This window comes from Heloderma suspectum, chromosome 3 (assembly GCF_057233095.1).
Source record: "Heloderma suspectum isolate Gila_16-S chromosome 3, 16-S_ref, whole genome shotgun sequence".
Lineage (NCBI taxonomy): Eukaryota > Metazoa > Chordata > Lepidosauria > Squamata > Helodermatidae > Heloderma > Heloderma suspectum.
In genome coordinates, this window is record NC_139460.1 from 275,103,044 (window position 1) to 275,116,494 (window position 13,451).

Sequence of the window (13,451 nt, forward strand, 5' to 3'; positions counted from 1 at the left end):
AAATGCAGGGTGACTGGACTGTGGAGGAGAAGATCCCCTCCATGCTCTGCCTGCCCTGCATTAAATAGTTGGATGCCTCCAAGTTCAGGGCAGCCAACTATCCCCATAGGACTGCACCCTTAGGCTAGGCTGCAGTCTTATGCATATTTAACTGGGAGTAAGTCCCATTAAACTTAGCGGGGCTTACTTCTGAATGAACATGCATAGGACTGCACTGCAAGCTGAGCAAATGTGATCACATGTTCAACTCCCCACGCCCATCCCGCAGTAAGAGCGACCAGGTTTTTCATGCAGTGTTCAAGTCTTTCTCGAGACTCTGAGAAATTTTCTGCCCATTTCTCCTCAGAGAATGGCATCTTCTTAGACTCAGGAGTTGTTCCTGAGAAAACAGGTTTGATAGGATTTGGAATAAAAATTAGTAAGAACTCAAATTACAGGAAATAGTCCCCATTCCCAACTTTCTAGCCATCCCTACCATCACCACCACCACACACCAAAACAGTAACAAAACCTCTGGCTAAGAAACTGACTTTGGGCTGAGTGACAGATCCCCACTATACTCTCCACTGGCAAGTCTAGCCTGACAGTGCATTCCTACAAAGCACAAGTGGGATTTGGTGGGTGGTGCTGCATTTTTACTGGAGAGATCTGTTTACAGATCCCTACCATGGGGCATTCTGAGTGGTTTTGAGGAAATCATTTTCTCCCAGTCCAATTAACCTCTGAATTCCAAAGGACACAAATCTGTGAAATAACACAATCCTCAAAGTAATTGTATGAAGCACATCTGAAAGTAGCCAGCCACCTCAAAACCTTTATGAAATAAAGACGTTTTTGCCACCAGCCTTCTGAGAGCCAGGAGAGAGGTGTACTGGAAAACTTCCCTCGGCAGGGGTTTCCACCGGGAAAAGGCCCTGCTCCCTAAAACCACCTGCTGGTTCTTACATATGTTGGGCACTTGAAACAGGGCCCTTTCTATGATCTAAGAATATGGAGAGGCTCATATAGAAATAGGACTATTTTCTGACAACCTTTATTTTCCAAACCACATCTTAACTCTCTAACCATGCAGCTATTGGTAGGAAAATAGCTTCAAGGCAAAGTAACATCCTAAAATGTTAAATGCTAAATTTGCCTGACCTTGATTTGTGGTGTATATTATATTGTATTGTATTGCATTTATATTATACAATATTATCTGCAGACATACAGTCAGGGCCAGAAATATTGGAACAAGGATAACTGTTTTGGCAGTTGGCCTCTGTACACCACCACATTGAAGTTGAAAGGAAACACACCCAGATGGGAGCGAAGTCAGGACTTTCAGCTGTAATTCAAGGGGTTTGACAAAAGTGGGGCACGAACCATTCAGGAAGTACAGCCAGTGGCATACACACACACCCATCGCCAAAACAGTTATCCTTGCTCCAATATTTCTGGTCCTGACTGTACAACATCAGGAATGTAGAAGCATGGAATGATGGGGGTGGAGGGAGGAGAAATATTAGTTGTGTGCAACTGAAGTAATACAATATAGCCATCTAAAGACCATTAAGTCTAGAGTCTAAGGGCTCCTTCACACCGGGCTTTTATCCTGCGATTGAGATTGCTCCTTCATGGAAGTTTGTGGGCTCTTTACATGATGCCATGACCCTCCTACACTAAATGCCCTTTGTTCCATTTTGAAATAGGTCGCAGATAATGAGCTTTCAAATTACCCCATTGTGTTCCGTTTCAGTTTCCTCCATGAAAAGAGTAAAAGCAGCAAGAAGAGGCACGAGATCAATGAAAGCTAATGGAAGACTCAGATAAGGGGAGGGGACTTGTGTAAAGGGAGTCAGTTGTGATTCTGCATTTAAAACAGAAGCAGAAAGCCCCATTTTAAATGCAGGATTTTAGGCTGGTGTAGAGGTGCCCTAAGACTACCTAGCTGCATCACCAGCTGCGGCCATTCGCTCAGAAGTGATAAGCTGGTCTTCTGTGATCATGGCCCATGATTATAGGGATGCATTAAGGAAGCTTTAAGAAAAAAACAGAAGAAGGTGTGCAGAATGTGTGTCGATTGAATATTGAATCTACTGAGCATCTAAGCACAGCATGCAATCTTTTGGCTTTACATAATCAAGACAGAAGACACATATAGTGTGCATTCCAGCCCATGTTAGTAAGTCCTATTCCTAACTGAAGCAAGTGGAACAAAATTAATGAACATTAATTGGCTATTAAGTTGGCTATTAAGGAGTTGAAAATGCAGAATGGGTGTGTGTGTGTATGTGTATAATATTTTGCTAAATGCTTTTTGCATCAAAAACGTCTAGATTTAATTCTCTAGGGCATGCATGAAAGCAAATCCATAATCAAGTATAAATTGTTTAGAGCAAGAATATTCAGTTGCCAAAGGAATCTTTATGGTGGGGCCTGTGACACTGTTTCTTTATGCCCATGTAGATGCACACACGGTCATTAAAAACAGCAATATCAAGACATCCTGTCCCTGTAAAGCAAAGGTGTCGGTATAAGCAGTGAATATATTTACACCGAGGGTTGTTGTCAGTCACACATTTTCTATGGCATGTGCAAAAGTTTTAACTTACAATATCTACTAGCTGATTTTTCTCCTTGAAAAAGGATAATTCACACCATTAACCCTTGGATAACCATGAGCAAAGGGAAGTACAAATGAAACCAATAGCTTGCTAACCACTTTCAACCATGTTCAGTCCCGAAACTTTGTTTTCTATGTACTTTTAGTAGACAATGCCATTGCCATCTAAAGATGTGTGAAAACCCACAGAGGGAACATCTGATTTCTCAAGTCTGCAGAAAATTATCTGCACATTCATATTCCAGCCAATATCATTTGCAGAGCTGCTTCCTTAAATATATATAAATGGCTTGTTTCAAGTAAATGTCCTGGATTACGTAGTTCCCATTCCCCCCCCCCACCTTTTGCAACATGGGTTTAGCCTTAAAGTTGCACAAATACTTCATCTTTCTCATGCAAGCATTGATCATTTCAAATAGGCCTTGGGGAAGGAAATTGCCATTTCTTCTCAATTTGTAGTGCATTAATCTAAGTTGCAGAGGCTGATGCTCAAGGGAGGAAAGCGGGTGTGAAGGTGTTGTTATTTGTTTGATTTTACAATCTAATGAATCTATGAAGTGAATTATGTGTGTGTCATTGAGAGTTGGGAAATTAGGAATTACATTGCAAGCCTAAAAATTGCAAGGATTAGGAATTAAAGTCCAAGCCTAAAATATGGCATGTTTGACCTTTATTCAACACAGTCAACTAGGCTGTAATGTTCCATCCTTCTTCCCTTCTTTCCTGAGTGGGCAAACAGGGTTGATCCTTAGTTCACCCTTGCCAATATCCTGATGTAGAGTAGGCCACTATAATGTCAGTTTCACAGGCAAAGCTCTGGAAATGCTTAGCCAACCCTGGTGCAAGGGTCTTCAGTTGGAATTAGCTGTGAAGGCTACATGAAGACCATGGCATCTAACCACCAGAAAGGTAGAAAGACTACTGATTCCAAATTCCACTATTCCTGCAAATGCAAGAGAAGTTACCTGCCCAGGTTAGGGTTCAGGGCAAGTTTAGTTGATAGAACGTTTCTTGCTTATTTGAATTGATTGCATTAATATGGTCTGTATGTTTGTTTTGTCTGTATGATCCTTCTGGATCACCTGAGGGAGTTGGGGGTTCGGTGCACTGCTTTGCAGTGGTTCCACTCCTTTCTCTCAGGACAGTTCCAGATGGTGTCTTCGGGGATAGTTGTTCCTCAAAAAAGGAACTATTATGTGGAGTCCCCCAGGGCTCCATTCTGTCCCCAGTGCTGTTTAATATCTACATGAAACTGCTGGGAGACATCATCAGGAGGTTTGGGGCTGGGTGTTATCAGTATGCTGACACCCAAATCTATTTCTCCTTAACATCTTTATCCAAGGAAGGCATAACTCCTCTGAATGACTGCCTGAAATCGGTAATGGGCTGGATGAGGGAGAACAAGCTGAAGTTGAATCCAGGCAAGACAGAGGTGCTCATCGTGAAGGGTCCTAATTCAGGTATTGAGGTATGTCAACCAGTTCTAGATGGGGTTGCACTCCCCCAAAGGAGTGAGTTTGTAGCTTGGGGGTGCTTCTTGACCCAGCCCTGTTCCTGGCACCCCAGCTGGAGGCAACAGTGAGAAGTGCCTGTTATCAACTTCAGCTGATACTCCAGCTACACCCATTCCTGGAACATGTGGACCTGGTAATGATGGTGCACACGCTGGCTTGATTTCTGCAATGCACTGTACTTGGGGCTGCCTTTATATTTAGTTTGGAAACTTCAACTGGTACAAAATCTGGCAGCCAGGTTGGTCTCTGGGACATCCCATGGAGACCATATTACACCAGTTTTAAAATCTTTACACTGTCTGCCAAATTGTTTCTGAGCAAAATATAAAGTGCTGGTTCTCACCTTTAAAGCCTTAAATGGTCTAGGTCCAAGTTACCTTAAGTTAGGGAGCGCCTCTTCCCCTATGTCCCAGTCTGCCACCTAAGGTCGTCTGAGGGCTATCTCCTGTGGCTTCCTAACGTAAGACTGGCAGCCACACGCAGGAGGACCTTTTTGTTTGCCGCCCCTCAGTTGTGGAATGACCTGCTGGTTGAAATGCACCTGCTGATCTCGTTAAAGGTTTTTAAGCAGGCATTAAAGACTCTATTCTGGCAGGCCTTCCCATTTTAGAACTCTCGTTCCTTTTGCTGACTCTTGTATGCTATTTTTAAGCATAGAATCATAGAATAGTAGGGTTGGAAGGGGCCTACAAGGCCATCGAGTCCAACCCCCTGCTCAATTCAAGAATCCAAGTCAGAGCATCCCTAACAGATGGCTGTCCAGCCTCATCTTGAATGCCTCCAGTGTGGGAGAGCCCACCACCTCCCTAGGTCATTGGTTCCATTGTCGTATTGCTCTAACAGCCAGGAATTTTTTCCTGATGTGCAGCCGGAATCTGGCTTCCTGTAACTTGAGCCCATTATTCCATGTCCTGCATTCTGGGATGATGGAGAAGAGATCCTGGCCTCCCTCTCTGTGACAACCTTTCAAGTACTTGAAGGGTGCTATCATATCTCCCCTCGGTCTTCTCTTCTCAAGGCTAAACATGCCCAGTTCTTTCAGTCTCTCTTCATAGGGCTTTGTTTCCAGTCCCCTGATCATCTTTGTTGCCCTCCTCAGAACCCTCTCCAGCTTGTCTGCACCCTTCTTAAAGTGAGGTGCCCAGAACTGGACACAGTACTCCAGATGAGGCCTTACCAGTGCAGAGTAGAGGGGAACTAGTACTTCCCAGGATTTGGAAGCTATGCTTCTATTAATGCAGCCCGAAATAGCATTTGCCTTTTTTGCAGCCACATCACATTGTTGCTCATCTTCAGCTTGTGATGTACAACAATTCCAAGATCCTTCTCGCTTGTAGTGTTGTTGAGCCATGTATCCCCCATCTTGTAACTGTGCATTTGGTTTCTTTTTCCTAGGTGCAGAACTTGGCATTTATCCCTATTACATTTCATTCTGTTGTTTTCTGCCCAGCGCTCCAGTCTATCAAGATCGCTTTGATTTTTGTTTCTGTCTTCCAAGGTATTAGCTATCCCGCCCAATTTTGTGTCATCTGTGAATTTGATCAGTGTTCCCTGCACCTCCTCCTCCAAGTCATTAATAAAAATGTTGAAGTGCACTGGGCCCAGGACTGAGCCCTGTGGTACCCCGCTTGTTACCTCTGCCCAGTTTGAGAAGATGCCATTGACAAGCACTCTGATTCTGTAGCCAACTGTAGATCCACCTGATCGTTGTTTCCTCTAGCCCACTTTGAGCTAGTTTGCTCATCAGGATATCATGGGGCACTTTGTCGAAAGCTTTGCTGAAGTCGAGGTATATTATGTCCACAGCATTCCCACAGTCCACAAGGGAGGTGACCTGATCAAAAAATGAGATCAGATTGGTCTGGCAGGATTTGTTCTTGACAAATCCATGTTGGCTTCGAGTAATCACTGCATTGTTATCAAGGTGCTTACAGATGGATTGCTTTATCATCTGTTCCAGAATTTTCCCAGGGATTGATGTCAGACTGACTGGTCTGTAGTTCCCAGGTTCCTCCTTGTTGCTCTTTTTGAAGACAGGGATGACATTAGCCCTCTTCCAGTCATCTGGCACTTCACCCATCCTCCATGATTTCTCAAATATAATAGGCAGAGGTTCTGAGAGTTCTTCTGCCAGTTCCTTTGTTACTCTAGGATGCAGTTCATCCGACCCTGGATATTTGAACACATTCAAAGTAATTAGGTGTTCCTTGACCATATGCCTATCGATCTCAAGCTGCAGTCCTGCCTCTTCAGCCTGTACTTCGCCTTTGCCAGGGGGCTCATAGACCCTCTTTTGGGAGAAGACTGAGCCAAAGTAGGAATTGAGCACTTCTGCCTTTTCCTTGCCATCTGTTATCATTTTGCCATCCTTATATGGTTGAACCACCATTTCTTTCCTTTGTCTTTTACTGTGCACGTATCTGAAGAAAGCCTCTTTGTTGCTTTTAGCATCCCTCGCTAACCTCGGCTCATTCTCAGCTTTAGACTTCCTGATGCCATCCCTGCAATTCTCTGCTACCTGCCTGTACTCTTCCTTTGTTGCTTGTCCTTCTTTCTACTTCCTATATGTGTTCTTTTTTGTTTTCAGGTCATCTCTAAGCTTTTTGTGAAGCTACATTGGCTTCTTCTGTTGTCTTCCACCTTTTTTTCTTGTTAGAACTCTTTGTAATTGTGCCTGAGAATTTCCTTTTTTAAAAAATCCCACTCATCTTGGACTCCTTTTCTCGTTAGTGTCACTTGCCATGGGACCTTACTTAGCATTGTTCTGAATTTATTAAAATTGGCTTTCCTAAAATCCAGGGTACGCCTTTGGCCACACTCAGCTTTTGCTTCCTTTAGAACCAAGCACTCAAGTATAACATGGTTGCTTCCCCCCAGAGTTCCTGTAACTGCTACTTTATCCACTAAGTTGTCTCTGTTGCTTAGGATCAAGTCAAGGACAGCCGATCCTACTTTCTGTAGGAGGAAGTTATTCCAGTGGTGTAGTGGTGGCAGGTCACACCGGGGTGTCGTTGTGGCACTTTTTTTGAAGCCAGCCCCCAGCCGGGTCGCAGTCTGCTAGGGAAGGAGGAGGGAGCAGAGGGAGTGTGGGCAGCTGCCTCTTGTCAGCCGGCCAGACAAAAGGAGCAAGTGAGAGAGGGAGGCTGAGCGAGCTCTGCAGCCTCCTCTCGCCCCCCCTTCTCCTCCTCAGCTCTTGGCTTCTCTGCCCATCCCCGTTCCATGCCTATACGCTCAGTGCTGCCCTCATCTCCTGCAACACCGGCCACCTGTTGAGGGCTGCTGCTGCTGTTGGCCATGGCAGCAGCAGGAGGGTGTGTGTGCCACCATTATTTACTTATGGGGCGGGGCAGGGCAGGTGGCTTGTTTGTGCCAGTTTTTAGGATTTATCACACAATCCTATGCATGTTTACTCAGAAGTCAGTCCCACTGTGTTCAATTGCCAAATGGGCTTTCTCCCAGGTAAGTGTGCATAGGACTGCAGCCTTAGCTGCCTTCCCAAGATCTCTGTAGATTTAATTTGAAATATTGTATTGCACTGTTATTTCTTGAACATTAATTTCTACAGTAAGGACAACTGCCAGCTGCAACATGCTCTGTCAGCTACACTTTTTGGTGCAAGGGTGTCTTGTATTTGGCTTGGTTGGCTTGCAACAAGGTTGGCTTGCAAACAAACCCTGGTGGAGGGAAGGGAAACAAAAAAATCAGTTGGGGCGAGAGGAGAAAGGTGTGTGTGTGCGCGCGTGTGGTTCAATCCAGCTGGGTGTGTGGACGTTTCTGTTGCGGGATTGGAGAGATATAATGAAGGAGCTTAGGAAAGGCTAATGGGTAATGTTGGGGCACTAAGGGAGTGTGCAAGGGGGCTGTTTAAATGAGAAAGGATCTGTCCATGAGGGCTGAGTTGAGAGGGTGAAGCTTCCATAGAGTATCATATTTTGAAAACCTAAAATGTTTGTGTGTGTGGTGAGTGGGTGGGTCGGTGAGTGAGTGAGTGAAACAGGTTAACACCCCTGCATTTTTTTCTTAGACATCCAATTGAAATACCCCTGCCTTACTCTCAGCCGCACTGCTTTTGGATCCCAGTTGAAGGCTGTATATCTTACAATGGGCGTGGCTATGAGGGGGCATGGCTGTGTCACAAAGGGACCTTGCACTTCTGAATTTGCTACTACACTACTGAGTTATCCGCAACACAAGCCAGGAATTTCTTGGAGGGGCCATGTTTTGCAGAATTTGTCTCCCAACAAATATCGGGGAAATTGAAGTCCCCCATTACTACTACATCATGCTTCCCTGAAACATTGGCTATTTGCTTTTCAAAAGTTTCATCCTCATCTTCTCCATGATTGGGTGGCTGGTAGCAGACTCTGACCACCAGGTTCCTTTTATTCTTTGCTCCATTTATTTTAACCCAGATGCTCTCGACGGGGATACCAAGCTCATCCCCCTGTATTTCTGTGCAGAGATACATATTTTTAACATATAGTGCAACCCCACCTCCCTTTCTGTTCCTCCTGTTCTTTTTGAACAAGTTATAGCCTTCAATTGCTGTATTCCAGTCATGAGAGTCATCCCACCAAGTCTCAGTTACACCTATCAAGTCATAACTTCCCTCCTGTATTAAGAGTTCAAGTTCGTTCTGTTTGTTTCCCACACTCTGGGCATTAGTATATAGACATCGAAGACCATGTGCTTCATAGTCTGGCTCCCTTCCTATGTATTTGTGAAGACTATTATTGGGCGCTATTACAGCTGTGCTCTTCGTTGTGGTGCATGAGCCTTCGTCCATTGTTACGTGTTGTTTTAAGCTGTCTTTTATTGTTGGATTTTTTTAAAAAAAATTAGTTCAAAGTTGCTTTTAGTTATACATTGTTTGTATATACTGTCTGTATGGTTTTATGTAAATGGTTTTTAAACTTTGTATATTATATTTTAATGTTTTAACTTTTGTAAACCGCCCAGGGAGCCTTGGTCTATGGGATGGTATAGAAATAATAATAATAATAATAATAATAATAATAATAATAATAATAATATATTTTGTTAATAAATCTTTGTTGTTGTTGTTTAAATGTGTCCCCAGACACTTTTTTGGCACCTGCCAAGGTGTCCTACTCCTCTCGCTTAAAAAAATAACAACACTTTTTTCTTACTGGTATCTGGGATCACTGTTAAATTGGTTTCTGTTGGTGCTGAAAACTGTGGATTTAAAGTAGTTGTTTACACCCCACTTTTGCCTTGTACGCAATCTTTTGAGCAGGTTACTTGTCCTTTGCCGCACCTCCTATGGCAGCCATTTTGTGTTGTGCCCAGGACAGTTTCTCAAATTCCCAAATGTTCTCAGAGGCCCAAAAACTTTGCCTGCCCCTGGTTTAAAGTATAGATGGTGTGGTTCAGTCCCAGGACCTTCTAAATACCAGTGTCTGCCCCCGAGCCCCAGCCCTTCCTTGAGCCTCTAAGGGCACAATCCTATGGCTGCTAGACAGCGTCTAGACAGCCATAGGGTTTTTCGGTTTCTGGGAACCGAGCTTGGAACCAGGCAGCTGAGCTCAGTTCCCAGAAACTTCACTCCCCGCCCCCAGCCCCACTGCCTCATAGGTGGCGTGGTTCATCCCCACCTCCAGACTCAGAAAAGCCGTGCGGAGTGGGCAAAAAGGGGGCGTTCCCAGGGAGGAGGGGAGGAGACCACGGAAGCATCATTATGACACTTTCTATGTGCCCACCAGCCTCCCCCGCACCCTGCTCTGATGTGCCCTGGCTTGACAGCCAAAATCGGCTGTCTAGCTACAAATGCAGGGCAGCCAGAGTGTGGAGGAGAGGATCCCCTCCATGCTCTGCCCACCCTGCATTGGATAGTTGGCTGCCTCCGAGTTCAGAGGCGGCCAACTATCCCCATAGGGTTGCACCCTCTGTCAAGCTATTAGAGACTCCTACTGCTCTATATTTAGTAGGCGGTGGCAGCTAAATAATCCATTTGGTTACTTGACTGAAGGTTTACATTGAGTAACAAAGGTGGGACACATCGAGGCACAGTTAAGGTTGGCTTTACTTGCGACCTTCCACCTCTCACCCAGGGGTGCCCTGGTACAAAGAACAGTAAAGGGTTCTCTAAGGACCCCAGGGTATGTCACAGTGTGGCTATAGCCTTACTAATTGTCCTTGTTGAGTTATGGGTTAAAAGGTGGAGTAAGTCTCCTGAGAAGTTGGGGCCCAATAACTTTTAGCATTATCCATAACCTCTTGCAAGCAAGTTAAGAGGGATTCAAAAAGTAAAGATCAGTGAACACCAACTGCTGAATCAATGGTGTCAACTCATCGTTCATTACAGATGGATAAAAAGGTATGGGGGGGGGAGCAAAGATTGTCATTCTTCTGGGAAGAAACTATAACTACATAATATTCCATTTTATTGATATGCTACCATTAAAAACTACTATGGGAGATTGCTTTAGTCCAGCAACTTGGAAAACCTGAAGACTCATGAAACCCACATTACCATTCAATAAGAGTCCATTGTTATCCAGGACTAACCCTGAAAGACAATTTATAAGGTATGCATCTGCCAGGTTACAGAAGGCCGGGATGCCAGTAATGGAAGGTCATATTCAATCAGTGACTCACTCCCTAGGAAGCACTTACAGCAGAGATTCTGTGGCATGACTCTGGCCAGTGATGCTGTCAAGCGAGACAGGGGACTGGTGTGACGCATGGAGTCAGGTTCCAGCTCACCCATCTTTGACTCCCACACACCCAAGACATTTCCACTGTGGCCCTTTGACGTTAACATTTCCTGCTGATATCTGGCTTACAAGGCTTCTGATTGTTTCATTGCCCAATTTTAAAAGGTTGCAAACATGTTTTATGGTTATCAAGATATTTGATGATGCAAGATTTGCCCTCTAGCACGCAGCATCCCAACAAGCAACATAGGATTGTGCAGAGAGGTCCTCATTCCCTCTATTTCCAATGTTCAGAGGTGAATGCCAGTGTTGGTGCAGCCAAAATGACACTATCCATGCACAAAAGAGAGGTATTTGGGAGACTCTGAGATTTACAGAAGTATAAAAAAAAAACCATTTGAAAAAAAAAATGCTAACAGGAGGGAACCCCAAAACAACCCAATAAGGATTTAGCATGTTCAGTGGCCATAGCTGGTGGGCTGGCTGGTTGGAACACTCAACAGGAATACCCAACATGGTGACTTTTTGTTGCTGGTTCCACTTTTTATTAATTATTGAAGGTTCATCATTTTCATGCTGCAGTCCTAAGCGCATTTGTCCAGGAGGAGCAAGTTCTATTGAACTCAGGGAGACTTACTTCTGAGTAGAAATGCATAGCATTCAGCTGCATATGTGTGAAGAATGCAGGAATATATTGATTGTAATAACCTGTACTTTCAGCAAATAATGATAAGAGTTTGGCAAGTGGGGAAGGTGGGCTAGAAAGATCCTTTTAACATAGGTTCCAGCTGCAAATGAACCAGTCCATCATAAATAGGCAGTGTGTAACATGGTAGCTCTATTTGCTTGTGATTATGACTGGCGGGGGAATGCTGGGAATTGTAGGAATTTTTTCTGTTTAAGTGTGCATAGGATTGTGCCCTTCGTGAATTTAATTCAACATAGTAATGCTTAAACAGCAACATCTCTAGAACATGCAGTGAAGAGAGCTGCTGGGGATTGCAGTGGGGCTAACCTTTATCAAAATGTTAAGAAAAGCTTCTGGACGGATCACTAAAGCATCTCTTTAAAGCAAGGGTAAGCAACATGTGGCTCTCCAGATGTTTTGGCCTACAGCTCCCATCAGCCCTGCATAGGCAATGGTGAGGGATTATGGGATCTGTAGGCCAAGGCATCTGGAGGGCTGCAAGTTGCTTTAAAGCAGAGTTATAGGAGGTTTTCATGATATATAAGTGATCAACTTTAACATTTCTACATGAGGCTTTTATTGTGTGCTCATGATTCCTCACTCACCGTAGTTTGTGGGTCCTTTACACTATGTCATCATCCTCTAGACTAGAACCTCTCCCATGCTTTGCAACCATTATAACATTTTTTTTTCTCCTGACAAGGAAAGTCTGGCATTTTTCTGATTGGCATTATAGAATCCTTGTGCATTTGTGCAATTCTTCTATACCACAGCACTACCTAGTGGTTTTGTAATGAAACTTATAGAAAAGCAAAGAAAGAAAAAAAACCTGGGGGGAAAAACAGGTGTAAAGGACCCAATCTTAATCCTGCAAAGAATCTGGAAGCAGAAGCCTCAATAAAGGTGGGGGTTAAAAGCCTAATGTAGAAAAACCCAATGTGAAAGAACTTCTGGGTTCATCCTGAATGGGTTGCGCTTCCTGGGAAGAACCAGGAAGTAGTTAAAGCAGTGGAAGCTAGTAGCTCAAATTGTGTTGCTGCTGTAAAACCATTCTCGGTTTTAGTCAGAACTCTAAAGGAGCTATTCAAGGTGCTGAACCTATTTTGGGGATAGGGTTTAGCACCTTCGATAGCTCCTTTAGAGTTCTGGCTGGTTCTGCCAAAACCCGAAACAGATTCACAGCCCCACCAAAATCAGAACCACCTGCTGCCACTGAGTTATGGGCAACCCCCCCACTGCTTCTGGCCTGAGGAGCAAGTGTCCAGAGCCTGAGAGAGCTCTGTGTAGGAGTCCTTGTTTAAATAAACTTGCAAGTTTGTTTGGAAGCAGAGTCTGTTTGAATCTGTGGGGTGCAGTCCATCAACTTTGAAACAATCACAGACGGAAATTAGAAGCTTGAGTCATTTTAAAATTTTGCCAGTACAATTGTCTGATTCTCAAAGGTTCACCACTGCTATAAAGATGTATTTCTGTGTAGCATTGAACTCATGCATCTGTTCACATATGCCTTCTCTTCATTGCGCCTATGCTTCTTCCTATTCATTGTGTCTTACATAAAAAGGAACAACGTTTTTGCATCTATCTTTCAAGATGCCAGAAGATAAAACTGGCCAATGGGGTCAGCCATCTTCTCTCCCCCTCCACCGCGAATGCCCTTGGGAACTGGGCTACATCATAATGTTCTGTCCCAGGCATTCTGCCCCAAGGACATGGATGGGTTGGTCCGAAGTGGTGGAAAGACTCCCCCACACACACGCCTAGTTTGGAGGGGCAACCCCTCAGCCATCCTGTATTTAAAAGATAAGATGAACATTCTTAATTTCCCCACTTGCACCTGAACATTAATCCAATCTTCAGATTTGTTTGTTTGCTCCCACTTCCCCCGAAATTTGTTCCGGTCCTAACTGTTTAATGGCTTCCAGCTTCCCCGAGAACCACAAAGATGGTCTAGCTCTACCAGATAGGAC

The 13,451-nt window shown here is 44.2% G+C and overlaps 1 protein-coding gene across 1 annotated transcript in view; it reads right to left on the reverse strand.

The window, feature by feature from the left end:
* Positions 1 to 10,849, reverse strand: part of LOC146351314 (vesicle-associated membrane protein 3-like) — a 31,624-nt gene extending 20,775 nt beyond the window's left edge. Inside the window, exons 1-2 of the mRNA XM_084845682.1 lie at positions 10,756 to 10,849; positions 7,724 to 7,793 (exon numbers count right to left, since the gene is read on the reverse strand). Coding sequence (XP_084701808.1) covers positions 7,724 to 7,793; positions 10,756 to 10,849 — 164 coding nt within the window. The remainder of the gene's footprint in view (positions 1 to 7,723; positions 7,794 to 10,755) is intronic.
* Positions 10,850 to 13,451: the final 2,602 nt, after the last annotated feature.